Source organism: Spinacia oleracea, chromosome 4, assembly GCF_020520425.1.
Source record: "Spinacia oleracea cultivar Varoflay chromosome 4, BTI_SOV_V1, whole genome shotgun sequence".
Lineage (NCBI taxonomy): Eukaryota > Viridiplantae > Streptophyta > Magnoliopsida > Caryophyllales > Amaranthaceae > Spinacia > Spinacia oleracea.
This window is the reverse complement of record NC_079490.1, coordinates 188,691,233-188,715,575: the sequence shown is the minus strand read 5'-3', so window position 1 is coordinate 188,715,575 and position 24,343 is coordinate 188,691,233. Positions and strand designations below refer to the sequence as shown.

Here is a 24,343-nt window from a genome sequence, read left to right as displayed (position 1 = left end):
ATCTCACTTTGTTTTTTCTGAGTGTTGATCCCCCTCACATTCCAAGCAATGACACTATCCATGGCTACCAGAGGAGTCCCCTCCCCCTGAAACACCATTCACTGTATTCCCCCCACCCCCATCATCTCCATGATCCTCTCCCAGCACCTGAAAATGGTTATCTATACAAACATTAGCAGCTCCAGAACACACCCTTCTGCTAGGGTTCAGAACAGGTTGAAAATCATTCTGCACCTGTACTCCACCAACACTACTTAGAACAGGAGGTACCACAGTCACCTTAGGCATCCACACCTTTCTACCATTACCCTTCCTACAATTTGCCAACTCATGACCCATACCCTTGCACTGAGAGCACACCATTGGCCTCCACTCATATTCAACCCCAATCTCAACCACTACCCCTTTCTCATTTATAAACTGAAGTGTTTTTGGGAATTCCTGCTCCACAGAAACTTCAACTTGGACCCTTGCAAACAGAAGTTTATCTCTCTTTGCAGTGGCACTATCAACATGTTTAAGAATGCCAAGATTCCCTACAATCTTGGTGAGACTTTTCTCCCCCCAATACTTGAAATCAAGTTGATGCAACTTAACCCAAATGGGAACTGATCTCAGATCCTCCTTCGAGAAGTCCATATCCTGTGTCCATGGTTTGAGAACAACAGGTTTACTATCAAAGAAAGGCCTCTTATCAGCCAACACCTCATCCCTCCTCTCCATGGTTGTGAACCTGACTAAGAACACCCCCTTCGCAGCAACCACCACCTTATCCACCCCCTTATTCCTCCAAACACGACGAACAAAACCCTCCATCACATGAATAGGGGGATTAGCACCAACAACATAGCACATTATAGCAGAATTCCAGAAATCAATTTCCTCCTGGATATCCTCCAACTCAATCACAGCAAGATCCCCTGTTTCACTTGTCGATGCTCTGTTTTTCGGATTATTCTCATTCACCAGATTATTCATATTAATCGCATTATTTCTATTCGGAGTATGATTAGCAGCAATTTCAAAGTCTGTATTCAAATTTCCCCTAACACTACCAAATCGCAAGTTCTTAGGAGAAGTAGGATTACCTTCAATCTCATCATCCCATGGAATTGGAGATGATTTGGAATGAATCGCAGATAACCACTCCGAGAAAGATCGTCGAGCGCTAGCTTGGTGTTGCAAATCACGCAGAGAATCCGCCGGCGACAAAATAACACCAAAACCATCATCTCCAACAATCTGGGTATCAACACCCAAAGGAGCCAAATCCCCAATTTCCGTGTCCGATTCACCTAATTCCACTGCAGAGTGATCAGTGCTCTTTGTTTTAGCTTTTCCTTGGTTCGATTTTGATGCTTTCGTCCGAGCTTTAGCCCTCCTTGCCATGGCGTCACTGCTAAGCTAACAAAGCAGGAGAGGAGAGCTAGAGAGAGAAACGCTAGATTACGTTATTGATACTAAACCATTTACAAGATATCGTTTATCTGATTTATACTAAATCAATTACGTTATTTTTTATCCTATATTCTGTAACTTTTAACGAAATAATAATTGTTTTTTTATTTGAATACCGAAATAAAAAAAATCAATTTTTATTTTATCTTACATCGAATCATGAAATAGAATCATACATCGAATCATGAAAATTACCGAAATAAAAAAAATCTATTTTTATTTGATTACCGAAATAAAAGTAGATTTAGATATTTTTTTAGGGATAAAATAGATTCAAATGTTATAGAATAATATTTATTTTTTAGACATTCTTTAATTGATTAATATGTTAATTTTCCTAAATTGATGCCTTAGATTTCGTTAATAATTGTTACCGAAATTATTTTAAAAGAATCAGATTTTATTTGATTGTTACCGAAATTTTAAAAAAAATATCTTATCTTATATATTATTTAATTATATATATAATTACCGATTTTTTTTTTAAATCTTATCTTATATTAAAAACAAATCTTATCTTATATTGTTACCAATTTTTTTAAAAATAATCTTATCTTATATTAAAAAAAATTATTATCTTATATTGTTACCGAGATTTTATTTGATTGTTAACGAAATTTATTTGATTGTTACGGATTTTTTTTTTAAAATCAGATTTTATTTATTACGGAAATTAAAATATATATTCTCTAATTGATTTGGTCTCCTATTTAGTCTCCTAATTTTCCTAAATTGCTGCCTTAGATTACGTTATTGATACTAAACCATTTACAGGATATCGTTTATCTGATTTATACTAAATCAATTACGTTATTTTTTATCCTATATTCTGCCACTTTGGGTCATGTTAGATAAATTAATAGGGTTTAATGTATTGAAAGAATCAAATAACGGCTAGTTCGTCACAGCATTGCTTATTTATTATGTTAGGACCTCCTAATTATTTTTTGGAGTTACCAAATACTTTTGAAATTCCAGTTTATTAATTAGGAGTTATTAAATTGGTAATCATAAAGATTTAATTAACTTTTGAAATAAGAGAATCAAGAGAGCGAGTGTTGACAAATATCGGTAATTTCGGACACTCTATTTAATTGTTTGCGTTACCGTTTTCATAAAATTATATAAGAAAACAAACCCCTTTGGGTCGTGTTAGATAAATTAACAGGGTTTAATGTATCGAAAGAATCAAATACCGGCAAGTTCGTCACGACATGGTTTATTTATTATTTTAAGCAATTTCCTTATCTAATGCGACCCTTAATCTATTAAGAAATATATCTATTTATGTTAGGACCTCCTAATTATTTTTTGGAGTTACCAAATACTTTTGAAATTCCACTTTATTAATTAGAAGTTACTGATTAGGGAATAGTAAAGACCTAATTAACTTTGGGTCGTGTTAAATAAATTAACAGGGTTTAATGTATCGAACGAATCAAATACCGGCAAGTTCGTCACGACATTATTATTTTAAACAATTTCTTTATCCGATGCGACCCTTAATCTATTAATAAATATATCTATTAATGTTAGGACCTCCTAATTATTTTTTGGAGTTAACAAATACTTTTGGAATTCCACTTTATTAATTAGGAGTTACTGAATTGGGAATCATAAAGACTTAATTAACTTTGGAAATAAGAGAATCAAGAGAGCGAGTGTTGACAAATATCGGTAATTTCGGACACTCTATTTAATTGTTTGCGTTACCGTTTTCATAAAATTATATAAGAAACAAACCCCTTTGGGTCGTGTTAGATAAATTAACAGGGTTTAATGTATCGAACGAATCAAATACCGGCAAGTTCGTCACGACATTGGTTATTTATTATTTTAAACAATTTCTTTATCCAATGCGACCCTTAATCTATTAATAAATATATCTATTAATGTTAGGACCTCCTAATTATTTTTTGGACTTACCAAATACTTTTGGAATTCCAGTTTATTAATTAGGAGTTATTAAATTGGTAATCATAAAGATTTAATTAACATTTGAAATAAGAGAATCAAGAGAGCGAGTGTTGACAAATATCGGTAATTTCGGACACTCTATTTAATTGTTTGCGTTACCGTTTTCATAAAATTATATAAGCAAACAAACCCCTTTGGGCCGTGTTATATAAATTAACAGAGTTAAATGTATCGAACGAATCAAATACCCGCTGGTTCGTCACGGTATTACTTATTTATTATTTTAAGCAATTCCTTATCTAATGCGACCCTTAATCTATTAATAAATATATCTATTTATGTTAGGACCTCCTAATTATTTTTTGGAGTTACTGAATTGGGAATCATAAAGACTTAATTAACTTTGGGTCGTGTTAGATAAATTAACAGGATTTAATGTATCGAACGAATCAAATACCGGCGAGTTCGTCACGACATTGTTTATTTATTATTTTAAACAATTTCAATCCCTTAATACTCCATAAATCCCTTAATACTCGCACCGCTTTGACCGGTGCGAAATTTAAGACACTTAAATTGACTCATTAATTTAGTGGGTATTAATTGATAGTGGAGTATTTTTTTTAATATAGTCAGTGAGAAATGTGTAAGGGGTGGAGACTGAGGAGTAGTGAGTAGGGGGTGTGAATTTTTAAATGATTTCTTGTAGGGAGTAGGGCTGTAGGTGGGTTAGTAGGTAAATGTGAGAAAAATATAATATTGATAAAAATATTTATTTATAAGAGTGGTACAAGTATTAAGGAACGACAAAACGGTGCAATTATTAGGAGACGGAGGAAGTAATTGATACGAGACACTCGCCCACTCGCGTCTATTTTGGACACACACATGACACAAGTCACACAACCCACTCCCTCTTCTACTCCCCCGTCTAGTCGCTCACTATTCTCCGTCCTCCGACAACAATACCAGAGCAGCACCCATTTCTACCGGCGCAAACCCTCGACAGAATCTCTGTAATTTTCTCAAATAATCCATTAATGCCCACAATTTATTCTTCAATTACTCTCCAATGGAAGCTTATGCTCCCTTGCTAGTGCGAACTCGGGTTCCCCAACCCTCACTACAACGCTACGCTGTTATCCAAATTTTCGATAAACTTCGTTCTACGCCTTCAATATTGAACTCTATTTCCGACTTTGAGAGAGAAGCCATTACTCAGTGCCTTCAATCGTCTTCCCTTGCTGTGGTTGATCAATCAGTGCGCGAGCTTTGTCGCCTCGTCAAGGACTCCAAATTAGACCCTTCTTTTGCCCTTCTTGAGCTTCAATCTTCCCTTGAAGGTTGTCCGCCTCGCTTTGTTAATGTATTTGTTAAAGGCATTGGGTTTCTTGTTCGTTTCGGGTTTTGTACTAGGAGGTTCGGTTCTCAGAATTTTGTTGATGCTCCGGAGAATCACCCGTTTATTAAGGTAATTTTATGCATTCTATTGTTGTTGAAGTAGTAGTAGTTATTGTTGTTTTTATTGCTGTTGTTGTTGTTGTTGTTGTTGTTGTTGTTGTTTTTGTTGTTGTTGAAAATGGTTGATCCGTGTTACGGCTAAGTGAATAATTGATAAATTCCCCACCAAATACATATGGATTGGAATGGAAGTATGGCACAAATCAATCACAATAAGGAATTTAGCTTATTAAGCTAACACAAAGCGGAGATTGAAGTCGAAATAGTTCAAAGATGATACACCCTCCGAGCTAATATTTAGGTTTTCATATGATCATCCAAAGCTTTTACAACTTTAAGCAAACCCTTATCTTCAGGAAGGCATTACATAACATAAGTATTAAGTAAACCCTTAAAACCTCTAATATAAACATTAGATTACAATAATGAAAGGATATCACTCTGTCCTCTCTAATTAATAGGCCACATTTGATTTTGGATCATATTAGTGTTGAGTTCTTTGGAATATTTGGTTAAGGATATCATCAAGGGTAACATGGAAAATTTAAGATTCTACAAACTAATATAGAAATATGGTTTTGACAATTAGGTTGACCCGTTTTAGTATTGGATGGACTCAATTGAAAGTCCAATATATATCCTGCTATTACTATTATTAATGGCATGTTCCTTGACACGTAAAAATTCTTGAATTATTGCAAAACTAAACTCAATTATTTTTATTAACAATGGTGGTTGTAATGCGGTTATGATGTTATCTGCAAACTTTGTGTCGTAGTCCATTGTCTTCCATCCGTTTTAGCAAAGGATGGATGAATTCATGACAACCGTCTCAAAACATTAACCTCAACATCAGCGGAAGAGGTTTTCCTGATCAGTAATAACACTGCCAGATATTTTAATTTGGTATTCTCAATACCTTATCGATTTATTTTATCAAAAATACTTAATAAAGCTTATGATGTTGATTCATTTCGGTTATAACGAGCACGTTATTGATTTAGTATCATGCATCAGAATTGAATGTACAACAAGGTGCGTATGCTTCTATCTGTCTACCAACTAATAGTAAATATATCAGATATTCATTTAAAATTACGGATACATATGTTCTTAATATACTAAAACGAATTCCGTTATTAGTATCAAGCCAATAATAACTCATACAAGCTAAATCTTGTAATCGATAATTGGGCCAATCCGGCCAAAGAAGGAATACTGAATTTCTAAGGGTATTTTGATATCAATCAAGGTATTTGTTCTCATCAGAAAGTTGATTTTAGTTTTTTACTTTCCGTTTGAGATTGGACTAGCAACATCATGACAATTAGCAGAACTTTCACATAGTTCACTTGATCCGCTTCACCATTGGGGAAACAACCTCCACATTTTGTAATAGCAACTTTCTATCCTTGTCAAACTCACTTATAAATTCATCATTATCCTCCTATCCTTGTTAAGTCTGGGAAGTTCCTGGTTGTCTTTCAAGACTGATTTTCTCATGCCTGTATTGCAGATCGTTCCACAAACGAGCAATGCAACCTAGCCACAGGCACCTCGCTGAAGTCCGATTTCCTCTTGCTTCTGAAGCAGCCCACTGAAACTATCTTTTACCAAACATCCCACTAAAACTATATGAGGTAAAATTACTTTACAAGTTTTCCCTCTCCTAAAGACCTGATCAACTCCACTCAGAGCAGGGGCTGACTCACCTGATTCTCTAGCACCTTAAACAGCCTAAATCTCGGCTTAATAATAGCAACAAACACCTGTTAATGTTCTCTATTGGATCTGCCAGCTTCCTCTGTCTCTAATTGAACCTTACCTTGAAAACCTTGTGAAATTATCTATGTCTGGCTTGAAAACCTTGTGGAATGATTAATTTCTAATACATCTGGGAAGGTTCACCACTTTAACTATGAGAAATGTTACCCAATGATTGAAACAAAACACCTTTGCATCAACAACAATGCCTCTTTCCGTGATTCAGAACTAACAAACAAACAAATAACAGGAAAGGTTCTGGCATTTGAAGTGACAATAAGATGACACTAGTGTTTTGCTTGCTTTTTCTTTTTGTACTTACTTTACTCTGTTAAGGGGTCTTAGCTATAATGAACATGAAAACATAAAGGGGGTGTTTGATTCAAGAAAGTTAGATATAAGCCTATAAGGTATGGGTTTAGAATCATTAAATTCGTTACCTAACGTTTATTTGGGAAAGTTACAAGTTTTAAACCCATACCTTAAACCAACAAGGTATGGGGTTTAGATACCCCGGGAAGGGTGTGGGGTTGGCGCATGTTAAACCTCCTAACATAAAGAAAAAAAATCGAGAGGCGGGGAAAGAGTATTACAGTTATCAATCAAGTAGTGTTGTTGTGCCGAGCAACAACTTGGTCATTCTGTTGTTCTCTACCGCTGGCCACGTTGTCGGCAATTTGCAAGTTTTGTTTCAGACTTTATTATATCATTTATTTTTTTCCTTCCCATGAAAGCCTGCAGACTTAGGTGTGAACAAATTTAGTCTGTGTCTTTTTCAAAACTTTTTTTTTTTTTGGTTTTATTTCACAACCATGAATCCTAAACAAATTTCTTTTATGGTGATACATGGACCAAGGCTTCTTCGTTTATTCTGCCATTCTTAAATCTAAATTCAAGTACTTCAATTTTCTGAAGCCTAGTGGTGTACTATGTCAATTGTGAATGCAATTGGCTACTACTACCTTGTTAATTCTAATTCAAAATTGTGAAATTTTTTCACTTCTTAGTCAAATAATTCTTTGTTGGCTTATTATCTTGTTATCCTCCTTTTTTAGTCCATTATTCTATTTGTTCCTATGAATCTATGATACATTTTTGTTATAGTCTATGAGTCTTTGGGTTCCTAATAATAAGGTAGATAAAGTTTAGTACATTATAACTCTATACTTTATGGAGTTGATATACCAAAATATCACAAGAGAAAAAAAAAATAGGGTAAGAAAAAAACTATAAGATTTTTGTGGTGAACATAAGAAAATTCTTCAAAAATGATAACAAAAAAAAAATGAAATTTGATTCTTGATTCGAAAGAATAAGGCCAAACAGCATGTAAACGGATTAAATTCTTTCCTGAATCGACGTCATCATCCACTTGGGATTTATAACTTCCCTAGAAAGCATTGTAAATTTTGTAATATTGCTATTGCATTTTAATTAAGCTATAAAGAGTTCTTCCAATTGCTGGCCTTTCTTGGTGAACTCGTGTTCTATCTTTGGAAGTAAATTGTTCCACCGTTACCTGGTTCACTAGTATGAGATTGGGTACGGGTTCGCTATTCGCTACCTAATTTGCTAATTAGACCAGAATTATACCATTTTCATGTTGTAATTCGCTTTTCCGGTTCGCGGTTCGTGGGGTGATTGGAGGATTAGGTAACACTGAATTGTTCCCATGTTTTATTGTGGGGATCTAATCTTGCTGAAAATCTTTCGCTCCTGGAGCTGCGTATGTCTGTTGAATCTTTAAAAATGCAAACTTTTAAACATCACCACTTTTGAAGGAGGATCGGGACTCAAAGCTTATGGCAGCAGCTAGAGTAACTCGAGTATTAAGAAAAGAAGGAGGTGTCCTAACGGAGTTCGTTTCTCGCGCTTATGCCCCCCCTCTGCCCTATCTCCATTCCGTAGATAGAATCTGGAAAATGAGATATACCATATACATACCTTTTTTCTTTTTTAGGTAAGCGCTTAGTATAGTAGTTCGACCTTTTTAATATACCTACCGGCATAAAATCTACGATTGGACTCAAAAAAGCGTAGGCCTCAGGTAATTTGCCGAAGAAAAAACTACTCGAATAAAGGGGGTGAGTGCACCAATCCAGAAAGAGCCCGTGCCATTATATCCATTCCCATTTCCTTGGAAGGAATCTCCGGGGAAAGCAGAATAAAAAAAGGGATTTATAGCTGACAATATTAGAATGGCTACAGAGCTTATTAAAGGTTATAATAGGAAGAGTATCTCTCCTAGATGCTTGATGAAAGTTGATTTGAGGAAAGCGGTGAATACAGTTAGTGAAGCTAGACCGGGAAGTGGGGTATCCCTTGCCAACGAAATAGTAACCCCTGGGGGAAAATGGAAATCAACCTAGCAATACTATCTTGAATAAAAATGGCGGGAGTCTAAAACTGGAATTGGCACAATATCGCGAAGTGGCGAAAGCGAAGAAGAGTTCCTTCTACATAAGATAAGGACTGTAAGACTCACTCTTGCCCTTGACTCTCTGGTAGATTTCATAACCTCTCTGGTAATGAACTCAGGTTCAGCTAAAGAAGATCCTGTCAAAAGATTGAGTCTGGAAGGCTATCTCTAGAAAGTCTTACCGCTGAAGGAAAGGAGCTCTATACCCAAATCCTTCTAGTGTACGAGTGCTGCTGCTTCTTGGCCTCGCTCTTGCTTTGCAAAGATGGGTCGCAGCCTGGCACTCTCAGTCCCAGATATTCAATATCCTGGAGCCGGCACTCCTAAACTAAATAAGCTTAACCAACCGAAAGCTTCGCTTAAGCGACTTCGTTCCTTCTTAGTTCGCAAGCAAGCTCAAACTAAGGAATGAAAGTTACGCGAAGGGGACCAGAAATCGGAGGTGCCCCTCCGGCATCGCAGTGCGTCAGGTTGTTATAGGAAGGGGCATTCGGCCAACTAAAATTCACCAAACCAGGGTTCATCTCGTGTAGTGATTGTGGACTCGTACAATCTTGAGGAAATGGATGAAGGCGCGAAGCCCTATACTTATACATATTAAATGTAAACAGCTATCTATTAGGTTGATACTGATAGCTATACATATTATGAAACATATTTAAGATAAGCGGATTATTTTTTCAGGTTGTAACATGTCGGTCAGAGGCCCAAAGTGAACTTGTGCAACAAGTTGTTTTGTTTGTGGTGCATGGCAAGCAGTGTGGGATTGCTGAAGTCTGTGACTTTTTAAGGCCCTTGTTGACCTTTTCTGTTCTTAGGGCATGCTCTTCAGATTCATCATTATCCTCATTCCTGAGCCTTGTGATATATTCGTTGATGTCTCTTTGTTGTTCCTTACTTCATGAGGCGAATCCCCTTCTGGAGATGCTGATTGGTTGTTTAAGATGCTTTAACCTTAGAGGTGCCGAGGTATGTAGACTGGATCATGAAGTTCTTTAGAACATTAAAGATTTTGAGGATTGGTTTTGCCTCTTGGGTGGTACTGGAGAAAGTTTTACTTGAAAGAACTGCAATTGGTTTCTTTGTCTGTTTTGTTTCTACAGGATCTTGCAAAAGTTGCCATTTTTGCTGAGTTTCTAGTCGACGCGTACAGTGTGGTTTTGCGTCACATAGTTAAGATGGGATCAGTATGTTTTCTTTTCTTCATTTCTCTCTTTCTTTACTCCGGCTGAATGTTGTCCTTACTGAACTTTTAATTTTTCAGTTTTCTGATCCTTGCTTCCTTGAAGAGTGGAAATGTGTATTCTTCTTTCTTTTGTTATCAATACACGATTAAGGAGTGTAACCACTTATGTTGAGGATCTGTTCTACATTATGTTTGTTTCTACATGAACCATAGCAAAAAAAATTGAAAAGGGCAGATTATGGTAAAAGAAGTGTCGTGGGCTGCATTTTCTTGTACTTTTTATGGATTTCATACTTTCTCCTAGCAATTTTATCCAAAGGTGTTGGTTGGGGGGGGGGGTAGCAGGGGGAAAGAGCTGACAGTTTAAAGTCATTCCTTATACGAATGTTATGTGCAAGTGTGCCTTGTAGTCAAAGGAGGTTGGGAGAAGAGAGAGAGAAGAAAAACATTGCTGCACATCTTGTATCTTCATATCCCTTTAAGGACCTTAAGGGAGACTCTATATTCTCTAACTTCAGTTTTGTTGCTAAATTAAAAGAGATCATTTTTATAAGAGTAACAATTATAAAGTGTAATACTTCTTGCAATTCATTCCAGGGAAAGAACAGGTTTATTCCTTTGTTTTACTATTCTGATATTCAAGTTATATTTGGTAGATGGTTACTGAAGTCCAATTGATTGGGGTGAAACTGTTGGATGCTCTTCTCACATTGTGCTCGGATTTTGAGAAGCGTAATATTGAGAGCAAGCCTGTCCTTGAATTATCGAGGAGACTTTTGAGTTTCCAGATAGAGCTTAAATTGCAATATGTCCCTCAATTTTCCTCTCCTATGTTATCTCTATGTGTTCTTCTCGCTCAATTGGAACTGGAAGATGAAAAGTTATATGTCCTTGACCTCTTAGCATACTTCCTCAGGTGGAGACTTCAAGATGGTGAGAACATGTTTTTTTTCCCTCTTTATCTGACAAACTAGTTGATTGAAGCTTTGGTTTGCTAGATTGTGGTGAAAGAAAGCTGGGTGTTCTTGGTCTATATGTATATCACTTCTCCTTGCAAAGTCTGTACTTCTCTTTATGATTTATCTATTTTTAAATCCACTTGATGGTTCATTTTGTGTGTAAATATGTGTCTATATGTGAACACATGTTATTGTTTGAACATAGGACCTCACTTTTTGAAATAATACCAAGCATTCTTCTAATCTCCTTATGTTGAGGGTTCCTCTAGTTAATTGATAAATGTTGCGAAGAAGTACTAAAACTGCAAATTTCATTTACTACTTTACCCTTCCCCTTTTTCTTTCCTTTCTCTCTCTCTCTTCTCTCTCTCTCTTCTCTCTCTCTTTCCTGTGTGATGCTTTTGGATAGCAAACACTGAAACAGAGGGATTGAAGATAAAGGCATCAAAAATATCACAGAAAATAGGAGGAAGAAGGATATTTGATTAATTGAGGAAGAAAAAGTGACAACCACAACTGAGCATTCGAGAGGCTCAAATCTCTCCAAAAAGAAAACAAAATGCAATACGATTTTCTGAATACTCTTACCCGCGTTCCCCTCCTTTCTTTTATGGTTGCACTGTTCTAATTTCTAACAATCTGTATTCTATTGAACTGAATTATATGGCCTTGACTGAATTTCCCTTGTCCTTGCTTCGTACATATATCAGCAGAGTTGTCGGCCTTGTGGCCTAGGAGGGTTCATAACATTCTGACACAGCCACCACAACCACCAACATCACTGACCAATCCACCTCTCTCCCCCCTTCTCTCTCCTCTACATATTATAAGCCCCTACCACCACCGACACCAAATCCATCATCTGCCACGCCTTGCCTACCTTCCACAGCCACTAACACGCGCTCATCACCTAAAATGCAGGAACAAAAAGTTGACCAAGCCACCGGCAGCGTGCCAGCGTCCACTGCAGAGTCGCAGACTCTTCCGCCTAGGCAGAGCGGTCCAGAAACAGATCCCCCCTTATTATTGTTTTGAGGCGGCTGAGGTTGGTGCTGTATTGGCTGGCAGGGATTATGGTGGTCGGTCGTGGTGGAGGCTGGTCATAGTAGTGCCCAGTGTTACCTAAATACCCCCCCCCCGCGCGAATTGCGTATTGAAATACGCGCACTGGTGTTGGGGGAACACTTTTGGGCTAATTTAATATAATTAGGCAGCGATTTGTATTCCACGTATTAAAGCGCGCCGCGGATTAGTTAACCCTGGTAGTGCCGTAATTCAAAAGAATTCTTTTTGAGACGCGGCGGGTGGTGGTTAATAGGTGGTTGCAGTTGGATGGGTAGTAGCTTACATGGTGGTCAGTTGGGGGTGGCAGTAAGGTAGGTGGTCGCCGAAAGATGGGCTGGTGGGGGTTAGGTGGGTTGGCAGTTAGGTCACTAGGTGGTCTTGCGGTGGTTAGGTTAGGTGGGGTGCATTAGTGGTGTGACAGGTTGGGCGGGGCAAAAGGGTAAATACATACTGCGATTTGAAGTATTTTTTGGCCAGTATTCGTAACAGCCCTTCTCTTCCTTACAAGTGGAGTTTGGTTTAAGGAAATCTTGTGTAAAATGTTGTCATCATGGCAGTTTATCTATTTATTATTCTTAATTTCCTTTTGTCCTACACAAGCTTCCTAATGGTTATTGATTGTTATTAAATCAGATTCCATTTTCTCTTCTGTCTACTTCTCCTCTTCACTTGAGGCAGAGAAGGGTATGCAGTTGCTTTGACTCCCCAGATAAGTTCCATGTCAGCAGCATTAATAGTAACCGTTCCTTCAGTTCTCTTCGAATATCTCTGTTATATACTTATATTTAATTTTACTTTAGTTTTTAAGTTTTTCTTTTTATATTGTTATTGAGCTCATTGACCACGGTAAAAAATAAAGATTATTACTCCATTTCTCTTGAAATAAGATGATGCAACCACCTTGAGGAACGGAACTTTTTCCTTCAAGTGATGTTTCAAAACCAACGTAGTGTGTTGTGTTGTTTTTCTAAATTATACAGTGAATGTGAACTTTTCAACTGCATGGTTTTTTACTTTTTTGATTGTGTTATATCTAGTTCTAAATTAATGCCTTTTTTTTTTTTTTAATCAATTTCTTAATTGCCATCCTCCTTTGCAGAGAATGTTGTGGCTGGAGCTGCATGTAACCTGAGTGATCTGTCTTTGTTCTTTTTTCCTATCATCAGTTTGATGTCGTCTCCTTCAAAAACTGTAAATCAATCGGCATCTCAGTTTCTTTTGATGTTGGAAAAGCTCCTTGTAAGTCATTCAACCACTTCAAGAGATGAACTATCTGTTCAAAGGGGATCTTCGTTTGTTAGCAAGCCTGAAACTATCATCTTTAGGATTCTGCAGCATTTGTGGCTCCAGGTAGTTTTCGGCCTTCTTGGTTTTGAACGAGTTACGAGATTTCATGTTTCGTACGTGTACTTTAGTTTGACTTGTTGCATTGGGTTTCTTGGTTATAATACTGTTGATAATTCTACCACGCATGCTGGCATTTTCTGCTTCCTTGCCACTATGTAATATAGCAACTACTGAACTAATTTATCTCTATTATGGTTCATGTTTCGTTAGGTGATTATGTTTGCCATTTTCATGCAAGATTGGAAGTGTTTAACTATGTTGAAGTGAAGAGAGTATTGATAAAAAAATGGAGAAAGAAGCTTATAGGTTTTCCATATAGGATATGAAGGGTACCAAGAATTTCCCTCCTCTCTTTTAGGTTGTTGTTGGGAATGGTAGCAATATTTTATCTTTACATAGTAGTGGACAGGAAAATGTTGGCAAAAGTATGGGCTTACTAAAACAATGGGAGCCTGGGATCACAATAAGAAACGTGTAGTTACTGTAGTAAGATGAGAAAATCATAAAAGCTCTCTTGTCAATATCTGCTGCTCCCTTGTAACATTGATGACATACAAGAAAGGATAGATTATAATCCATTAGACTTGAATACCCCATTTTGACGTGCAAGGCTCGTTGAAGTTAAATAAGATTTCAACCGTAGCACTCCTTTGGAAAGATTCAATCCGTTATTAGTATTCTTTTGCAGTAAGTAATGAAGAATTATATTCTAGTCGTGTCACCCGTGCGTAAAAGGATGTAAAGAACAAAACCATTGACCCTCTAGCTATTACATCACAAGATAAAAAATGGCTTGAACTCCGCATATAACACTTTATTTTAACCATACATTAACCTCATACAAGAGTCATTGAGTTCTTTACTTGAAGAAAGTTTGCTCTCAAAAATATGTTGATATCTTTTTCTAAGTACATTAATCAGTTTCTGTACTTGAAATATGTCTTCTGCTTTGTTATTTGGGTGATTAGTGATAGAAATCTACAATCTTAGGCAGCCAACACAGCAACTTAGAAGCCCTAACAAGACAGAAGCTAAGCAAGTTACAGTGCCCTTACGAAATGCAAAATTTCTCCTCTGATCCACAATAACATGTTTGTTTTGTATGTTTAAACCAACTAGTAACAAACTAACAACTAACAATAGATGCAAGTCTCGGAGATTAAAAATCCAAGGATGAAAGAAAAAGTGATTAACTGAAGTTACAGAAAGATATGAATTGTAAGAGAGAGTTATGCTAGCAGCTAGATATACAAAATTTGTTGATGTTTAAATTTACCTGTAAGTGTTATCTGGATTATGACTCATTGTTATTGATTCCAAGGAGTTTTTGGTTTCAATACTTTATGGTTTATGAAAATTTAGTGATGCACCTGGTAAGAGTAATCTACAAAATTTTAAGGGTAGACTGTAGACCTTGGCTATGTTTGAAGTTTTGGATTGAATAGTCTTTTGGAAAGGCAATACTTCCCTTGTAATGGGAATATTAGAATAACTTATAATGGGAATATTAGAGTAACTTGTAATGACATGGAGGAGTTGAAGCCCCTTTTAGAGAAAGGGGATGGTTAATATGTTGTGTCTTGGAGATGATTACAAGGATCCATTTAATCGTATTCAGTCATGCGAAAGTGATCAAGGCTCTGTTTGGTAATACATTTCAGTCACCTTAAATGATTAGGTGCTGAAAAATTTAAGTCACCTTAAGAGAATATGGGTGTTTGGCAAAAAGCTGAAATAATATTTAAGGTGGTTAAATTGACTGAAATTGAATCGTTATATGTTTTAACGTTTGAAATTCAGTTGACTGAAATGCTATTACGAAGTACTTCCAGAAAGAAGTTTTACAGGTTTCTTTGCTTGCAGAGTTGCAGTTACTATAAAAAGGCATTTTTTCTTATGGAATTAGGGGATATCTTAGTTGCAGTAACGTCATCAGTTTGTTTAATGGAGGGTTATCTAAAGTTTGATAAATGTGCTTTTACTGGTGACACATGGTACTCAAATGAGAAAAAAAAATTTAGCAAATACATACTTCGTGATAAAAATAGTGTATCGTTATTCGACGTCCTCGTACGCTAATAACGTCCGCGTATTTCACATGAAAGCAGAGGCGGATTTTCCGGGGGGGCCATATGGGGCCTGGCCCCCCATAAGCCCAAAAAGTTAAGCTAATAAAAGCCCAAATCTGCCCAACAATTTATAATATAAAAGTACAATTTTTACTTTTTACTGCCCTTCTACTTTCCCTTCCTAATCGTGAGTTGTGAATCAAAGCTGACAAATCTGAATTCAAGTGGTCCCACTTCTAATCCAATATCTTTTCTTATTTACTTTTATGGGACATGCCACTGCGATTGACGAAATTCTTGTTTTCCTTCTTATATTTTAATTTTATTTACTTTTAAAATTGTTTTATGCGGTATTGTTGTTAGTGTTGTTACTAGTTTTTCTCAACTGTAATATTATGGCACTATATTTTTTTTCAAATTGCTGGTATTTTATAATTACAATATACATGCAATGAAAGAAATAATGTTCTTATGATATTAACGAAATTTTATTTTTATTCTAGTTAAATACTTGTATTTATATTAGATCGTTTACGCATTTGAACTTTATTGGCCCCCGAAAGAAAAATGTTGAAGATCCGCCACTGCATGAAAGGACATTTTTGCCCTTATAAAATCTACTACAGACATTGACATTTTACCACAAACTTTAACCCTCCGTCTTTCTCCGATATGTGAAAGCATTTTCCGGCAAGTAAAATCCGGCAACCCCCGTCAGCTCCCTCTCTACCACCATTCTCTTCACCACCGACTCCACCGCTATCTCCTTCACCTCCTTCACCTTCTCCACCACCATCTCCTTCATCACCATCTCCCGAGCACCACCACCTCTTTCACCACACACCATCACGCAAGAGCAAAACCACCGCAGCAACAAGATGCACCTCGTTCGTAGGAGGTTTGAATTTTTTTAATTTAAATTTAGGCCTGAATGCCGCCTAGAAATAGAGGTACAGAGCCATGGTGGCCCGCCCAGAAAAGGCGGCACCGACCATGGCTGACCCGCAGATATAAGGTTGGTGTGCCATGGTAGGTGCTGCCTATTCTGGGCGGGTCACCATGGTTATGGAATGCAATTCAATTCAGCAAGGTTTACAATTCAATTCAACATTTAATTTTATTTTTTTGAAAATGGCTGACTGACGCCCAAAAATGGCGTGTAAAGCCATGGTTGTGCCGCCCTAGATAAGCGGCGGCAGCCATGGTCCACCCACCCAAGATCTGCGGCAGAACCATGGCCGCCACCGCTTATCCAAGGCGGCACAACCATGGCTTCACCCGCCATTTCTGGGCGGCACAACAATGAAATTAATTTTTTTTTTTGAAAAACTTACCTCTCTCAAACGCGACGCCGGCGGAGGGTTGGACGGCGGGGCATTGGAGCCCTCTTTCGCAGCATCTCCGGTGCTTGGCTACAGACTGGCGCGGTGGTGGGGAGGAGCGCAGCAGCAGCAGTGACAAGTGGAGTGTGTGCGTCACTGTGCGGTGATGATGGTGGTGGTAAGCTGCGGTTTGTGGTGGTTGTTGCGGGATGGTGCGGTTTCCAGTGGTGGTGAAGGAGTGGTGGAGTAACAGGGGTTGTGGTGGTGACTTAAGCAGGGAAGAAGTAAGGCTGAGGTGAGAGGGGAAGGGGAGGGAGGGGGTTAATTTTTGTAGGGGTAGTAGTGTAATTTTACCTTTCAAATAAGGGCGTTTTTAGCGGAATAGGACGTCGAATAAAACCCCCCCTAAAAATAATTGTAGTTTAAAAATAGAAATTAAAGTACTTCAACAATACGTACTTGTGTCCCTTTTTTATCACACATTGTCAACTTTATATTGCTATTTTATTTAATATTCAAATAAGAAAATATGTGGAAAATATATAAAATACGAAGTTTACAAAAATGTATAAAAAAGTTGTTTAAACAATCAGTTTTACCAAACACTTTACGTAATTAGATATCTTATTAGTTTCAGCAACTTATCAGCTTCAAGTACTACCTTTTCCATTTCAACTAACTTATCATTTTCAGCTCCATTTCATTTAGTGTTGCCAAACAGAGCCCAAGTGGGAGAATTAGGGTTAAAAAAAAAACAGAGAAGGGAAGTGAAAAGAGAGGAGTTGAAAGATGTAGGAGAGGATGAATGTTCCCAATGCTATCAATCGGTAGAATAGAAAAAAAAAATCCAAGCGCCTTGGGGTGGGGGGGAGGAATCACGAACTGCAATAATAAAAACATTGATTTCCAAAGCTATTTAGCTGCTCAATAAAATTAACTCCAAGAACTGAACTCAGACTTGTTATGTTTTAGAGGAAAACCTTTCCTAGTGACTTCCATTTATATAGATACCCATAACAATAATTTTCTTAAGCAATTATAGAACTTATTCTGTTATTCTTAGAACAAAATATTAATTTAGTTAATCTCATTAAATGATTAAGAAACATTAGTTCAGCAAAAATAATTTATGGTCAGTAAAAAATAAAAAATTACTTTCAGTAAAAGACTAAAAGTTCCCCTTGGCCCCATTTCTTTACAATGTGTTGTCATGGCCTTACCCTTCCTGTTGTGAAACAGTGAGTGCACTTTTTCTTAAATTTTAATGACTCTTCATGTTTCACCATGGTCCCATTCCCTTTTGGGGCTAATTATATTATGTCTCATATTCATAGTTAAATTTTGGAGTTGAATTTATTCGTATGATAATTATAGGATGATGCTAGTTCAAAGCAAGAAAAAATAAATTGGTTTGGTGTTGGATAATTGCTAGTGAGTGCACAATCTTCCATGTAAGATCTGTCATATAGTTAAAATCAGTTCATGTATTTGATACCATTTATTTTTTTGCCCTCCTTCCTTGCAGGATTTATCGCCTTGTTCTTTCTTTCTAAACATTAATTACGCCAGTGGAAATGGAAATTATGGGGAGAGTGGATCAAAATCTTGGCTATCTCAACTAGGAAAATATGCTTTGTCATTTGCTGAGAGACACAAGTCTTGTGAGTCCATCTCATCATCTCAGGAAGTCATGTCAACTGGTAAAGTGTTTGTATTGAAGTTCTGAGAGTCAAGTCGTGCCTAAATTGTAAGGATGACGTTTTTTCCATATTATTTGATGCGTGTAGAGATATCTTTTCTACTGGGTGCGCTTGCTGGAAGTCTGGTTGTACATCAATCTTTGGGAAGCTATGCTATAGAAACATTAGCTGCTCTTAATAGTATGGAGCCCAAGCTTGGTGTTCCGCTGTTGCTAGCTGTGTTGTACTACTGCAATTTATTAAGATCTAACATCAAATACTGTGATGAATTGCTGGTGAGTGTCTTTTCCTATTACCAGCTCCTCAAGAATGTGTGATTTGAAGTTTATCCTTGTTATTATTGTGGGTGCCAACTAGCTTGGTAAGTAGTGTATTGAGGGGTGGTACCCAAGAGGCCAAGACCTGGGATTCAATAATATCTAGTCGCCTAGATCACCGCCGTTAGGAGCTCTTTCCACACATAAAAAAAAGCAACTTTTTCAGTTATTCATCAACTCCTGGAATGGGTTTTCAGATTAAGAAAAATACTTATTTATAATGCAGAAGGGATAGATGCAACAGTAATAAGAACCTTTTGACATGTTGTGAACTGTTGCAGTTGAAACTTTTGACGATGCTGTCTTCACTTGCTTCAAACTCTGCGATGCTACCATTGATATACCAAACGATCCTACCAATGCTTCACAAGGATTCAAATCCGTAAGTGTATGGGTTATTTTTGTTACTTCACTGATTTTCTGTGCTTGGATGCAGTTTATGAAATGTTTTTTTTCAGATTTCTTCTATGATAATTGATAAATAACTGTCATTCATGTATATTTTGATGTGAGTTTATATCTCTGATGACGTACTCATGCATGATTATCTGGTTATACTCCCTCCTTTTTTAGTTGACGTGTTTATTTTATCATGTTCGCCAATGCAAAACTTCAATCATTAATATCTTGAATTATCAATAAGTGAAAATTACTATATTAAGTTGATATTTTGAAAATACATAATTTTACAAATCTAAAGATCCCACATGAGTCATTTTCCTTACTCCGTCGATGTCATAACTGCTTTAGAAGTTTAGATCTCGATTAATATATTAGAGTGGGAATGTAGGAGATGGAAGGTGGCCTATGTGGGAGCTAAAATAGAAGAGTATAAGAAAGAGAGAGCCGTCATTCAGTAGAGAGTCGTCACTCAATAATTTAGTGTACACCCAATTTTTTGAAATGTTCCTGATATTTTATCTCAAGTATATATTACAAAAGACATTCAATGTAGTGCATGTGAATAGTGATAAAAGTCAAAACGTGTCAACTAAAAAAGAACGGAGGAAATAGTTCTTTGTGGCTAGAGCCTAGAGCTATCACTTTGCCAATAATGCTGTTATGTTCTTTGTTTTCAGAAAGGTCAAAATATACACCTGTCCTGATAGTTTATTTCATCTGCAGGGTCTTGTATGCAACTGCAATCCGTTTGCTCTGTAAGGCGTGGGAGATTAATGATAGGGTTTTTGGGAGCTTGCGTGTAAGGAGGCTATCTGTCTTTGTTCATTTGTATAAAATTTTGTTGTTGAAGGATTTAACTTACGGGTATACAACTACATAAGAGGCTCCATGTGCCTTTCAGGTGTCTTATGTAGTTTCTTATAAAGGTTCTAATTTAGAGTTATTAGGTTGAAAGGTATACAAGAATTCGTGGAAAGAAATAATGACATTATGCTTAAAAGTGGAGTTTCCTACAAAATCAACAAACTTGAGTTGCCCTTTGGGGCTTGTTGGTAATCATTCCCCCTCTAATTATCAAGTCAACCAGAAACTAGGTGGAATTCCAAGGATGAAGAAGGAAAAATAGTAATCATTAAGCTAATGTATTCATACCTTGGCTCCAGCTACAATGTAGGGTATCTATGAACTAGTAGAGATTAGGGTAAACAGGGAAATCCTTAGTATATGAGTCAGCATAGAACGTCTACCAATTGTCTATTGAATGAGTCGTTTGAGAACATATTTAGGTGGGAGTTTGGCTGCTCTTTTCCCTTTTCTAAATAAGCTTTTCTTGATATCAAATTATGCCATGTTTGTTTTATTCTTTCACTTCACAATCTTATTATCTTCTGTAATTGGGTGGTATTGGTGAATGTTTGTTTTTGTGCGTGCGCGCTTTCGCGCAGTACAACTCTTGAATGAGTAAATGTTTTATAGTTGAACTCTTAGTTAAAGAAAATGAACCTGAAAAACTCATAGTTTGTTTTCATTTGTGTTTGTTTTGTGTTCTCTTTCTTCCCTTTTTTTCCCCTCTATAGGTTTGTGCATAGAAATCGTTGGTCTGCTGTCTGTGATGCGGGAGATCTTGTGGAACAGAATCTGATTTCATAGATCTTGTGGAATAGAAATCGTTTTCTAAAGTTCATAGATTTTCGTTCGTTAGATTCTGTTTGCATAAAGATTAGTCTTTTCTCTACTTAGATCCACTTCAGTCTGCCTCACTTTTGTTTCACTTGTTGGTTCTAGGCTTCTAGTATTTGTATTTATAGATAGAATCATAGAAATAAACTGACAAAACTAATCTGACAGATGGAGACTTGGAATATATCCTACTTTTAGAAAAAGAAAATTGTTATATTTTTCTTAAGTTTGACCTGTATCTCCTGGAGCTTCATGATAATTTTGTTTTCATTTTTGTTGTATAGAGCTTCTTGCTGCCGGAGTATTTTGTTGCATCCAGATTTGATCGAACTATTGCTACAAGTCTGGCTGCTTCTCTTCGGGATATCTGCAGAAAAAGCCCGGAAAGGGGTGTTCAGCTGATTCTATCCGTAGCAGTATGGATGTTTTATTGCTTCCCCATCCGACTTTTCTCTTCATTCTTGATCTTCTACTATCTTAACCCTTTCTGGTTCTTTACCTTGTTGCTTACTTAAATTTGAATCAACAGGCGTGCATTGAGTGTAGTGTTTCTACAATTCGAGCTCTGGGATTTCAAAGCCTTGGCTACCTTTGTGAAGCTGATGTAGTTGGTAAGCTTACTTTGCTACAATCAAATTAAGTATTTGGGTAGCATATTTATTTTAAAAAAACAGGCTAAATTAAATGTCATATGGTGCTTTATGAAAATGGACAACTAGTCTTTTCCAGATCCATTTATTCTTGCTGAACATAATGGCCTATCTTAAACAACAGTTCTTCCTTCCTTTTTCTACTCTCAAGTCTCTCTTTGGTGATTTAAGTAGTACTACCTCCGTTCCTAAAAGTTCTTTACGCTTTCCGTTTTAGTCCGTTCCTAAAAGTTCTTTACACTCCTACTTTATTCCATTTTTACTCTTATTTGGCCCACCATAACTTACCCACTCACAATACTTTAATATTAGTTTCCACCCACTCACATTGTTGGACAATTTATAGCCACTCATTTTCCATTTGTTACCCCACCATCACATGTTCACCAAAATTCCTTAATTACCGTGCAAATAGTAACCGTAAAGATCATTTAGGAACGGAGGTAGTAAATCTTATGGTTATTTGTAATACCATAAATTGAATTTTAATTACCCTAAAGCTTTGAGGTAGCAGATTAGACCTATCAAATTTGAGCTGACATGAAAACCTGTTTTGGGCCAACACAAAAACAAGGGTCTTGAACATAAATAATTATAAAAAATAGTATTAATTAATAATAATAAATACTAATTATTGCACCTTGGATAAAACAAGGGTCTTAAACATACATAATGATAAAAATAATATAAATTATTAATTGTAGATTATAAATAATAAACATAATGCTGATAAATAAATAATCATAAATAAATAATTATATTAATAATAAATAAATAAATTAATAATTAATTAATTAATGATTAAATTAATAATAATATATAAATAAATTATTAAATAACAATAATAATAATAACTACAATAATCTAAATTGATTTGATTTAAATTAGATTGAATTAATTGAATTTTACTGAACTGAACTAAACTTCCCTGAAACTCAACCAAAAAGAACAGAGCCTTCAAGATGTTTAGGTTGATACATATCATCTCATGACTATGCTACCACTTACCACACCCTTGAGTTATTGTATTTGCAAAGTTGGCTGTAAATTTGTGAATATTATTTTATTTAAATCTTTGTAGCTTTTGATTGTGAAATAATTGAGTATATCCCTTCGCAGATTTTTATACGGCATGGAACGTCATTGCAAAATATGGACAGGAGTATTCCACCGATCCCATGATTGCGTATAGGTAAACTTGCTTTGTATGACCTTTGTTTTTTTTGAAAAAAAAAATTAAACTAAATGCCTTGTGCAACATTTCTTAGCTTTTTGGTGTTTACTTTTATCTCATGCTACAACTTAACTAAAGCAACGCACACTACCCCATTGTATGCTGACCTCCCTATCTGGTTACCTTTCAACTCGGGGGTTTCTTCTCATTTTCCTTTAGTCTTTAGTTTTTTGACGTCAATAGTCTTTTACGTCAACTCAGGGCTTTCAGTCTTTTGGTTAAAGTTTAGTTTACTTCGCATCGAGATTGGCTATAGGGCTATAGGCCCATAAGAGAATGGGAGTTTAACACATTTATGGCTAGACAATTCTTAGACTATTGTTTTAGGAAGCCCTAATGCAAAGATTTCCATAAAAACCCCATTTGTATGACAAAAACCTAAATATAAAATATACTGCCTTTGACCGCAGGCGCAGACTCTGATAAAATTCTGTCAAATCCACACACAAATGTTTTATGTCTCATGTTTTGACATTTCCATAATTCACATGTTTTCCTGTTTACTATTTTCGCATCCATTTATTGACACGTGTGTCTTAGGGTGTATCATTGACAGGCTAAAGTCGTATCACCTAATCAAAAATAACCTAAGGTCCACTAGCTAGGTAGCAAGGGAAGTCAGGATCGAATCCACAGGGAAACAGACGTTCTTTTAACTATCAATTAATTAATCTAGACTATTGTGAACAAGAGTTGGTTTGATGGTTTGCTAAAACTACGACGATATTTAAACAACTAGGAATCAATATATTAAGGAATCTAGGGCATAGGTTCACCAACAGATAACAATCCAGGACAATGAACAATCACGATATTCAACAAAGTAATTAATTAGACTAGCATGCTCTCTCGAATCGATACTAATCATAGACTTAGAATTAACGGGCTCTCGCTACGTATTAACTCTAATTCTACCTATTGACACAAGCCTAAACATCAAATTGCATCTCTCGAATTTTAATTTGATATTGCATAACTACCACAATTAAACCTGCGCAAATCTAATTGTATAGTGAAATAAACCAATCAATAGGAATTAATTACAATGCCAACAATCACAATTATTCAATATCCCTTCATATTATTCATGGATCCCCAAACCCTAGAAAATAGACTACTCAAGCATATTAACAATAAACAAAGCAATTAGCATGATTGAAAACATAATTAAAGCTAAACAAAGAATTGAAATAAAGAACAATACCTTAATTGAAGAACAAGAGAAATAGAAAGCTTGAATTTTTATTGAAATTGAAAACTAAGTGTTTGCATAAATTTAGAGAGAAAACAAAGCTAAGAGAAATAAACTAAGGGGCTAATACTAGAAAATAAGATGTCCAACTAAAATAACTAAGCCTAGTATTTATAGTTTGCCCATAAACATAAGGAAAAA

General features: G+C 36.2%; 1 protein-coding gene across 3 annotated transcripts in view; it reads left to right on the top strand.

The window, feature by feature from the left end:
- Window positions 1-4,263: 4,263 nt before the first annotated feature.
- LOC110782796 (protein RST1) overlaps window positions 4,264-24,343 on the top strand; it is a 38,805-nt gene continuing 18,725 nt past the window's right edge. For 2 of the 3 annotated variants that reach the window (XM_056843438.1, XM_021987049.2), the window contains exons 1-12: window positions 4,264-4,846; window positions 9,704-9,988; window positions 10,123-10,206; window positions 10,862-11,138; window positions 13,329-13,579; window positions 18,493-18,667; window positions 18,755-18,942; window positions 19,266-19,366; window positions 20,110-20,185; window positions 21,351-21,482; window positions 21,596-21,677; window positions 22,836-22,908. In XM_056843438.1, the coding sequence (XP_056699416.1) occupies window positions 4,448-4,846; window positions 9,704-9,988; window positions 10,123-10,206; window positions 10,862-11,138; window positions 13,329-13,579; window positions 18,493-18,667; window positions 18,755-18,942; window positions 19,266-19,366; window positions 20,110-20,185; window positions 21,351-21,482; window positions 21,596-21,677; window positions 22,836-22,908 (2,123 nt within the window). In that variant the 5' untranslated portion in view covers window positions 4,264-4,447. Of the gene's footprint in view, window positions 4,847-6,352; window positions 6,477-9,703; window positions 9,989-10,122; window positions 10,207-10,861; window positions 11,139-13,328; window positions 13,580-18,492; window positions 18,668-18,754; window positions 18,943-19,265; window positions 19,367-20,109; window positions 20,186-21,350; window positions 21,483-21,595; window positions 21,678-22,835; window positions 22,909-24,343 lie in introns of all 3 variants that reach the window. The other variant, XM_056843439.1, reaches the window with a different exon arrangement.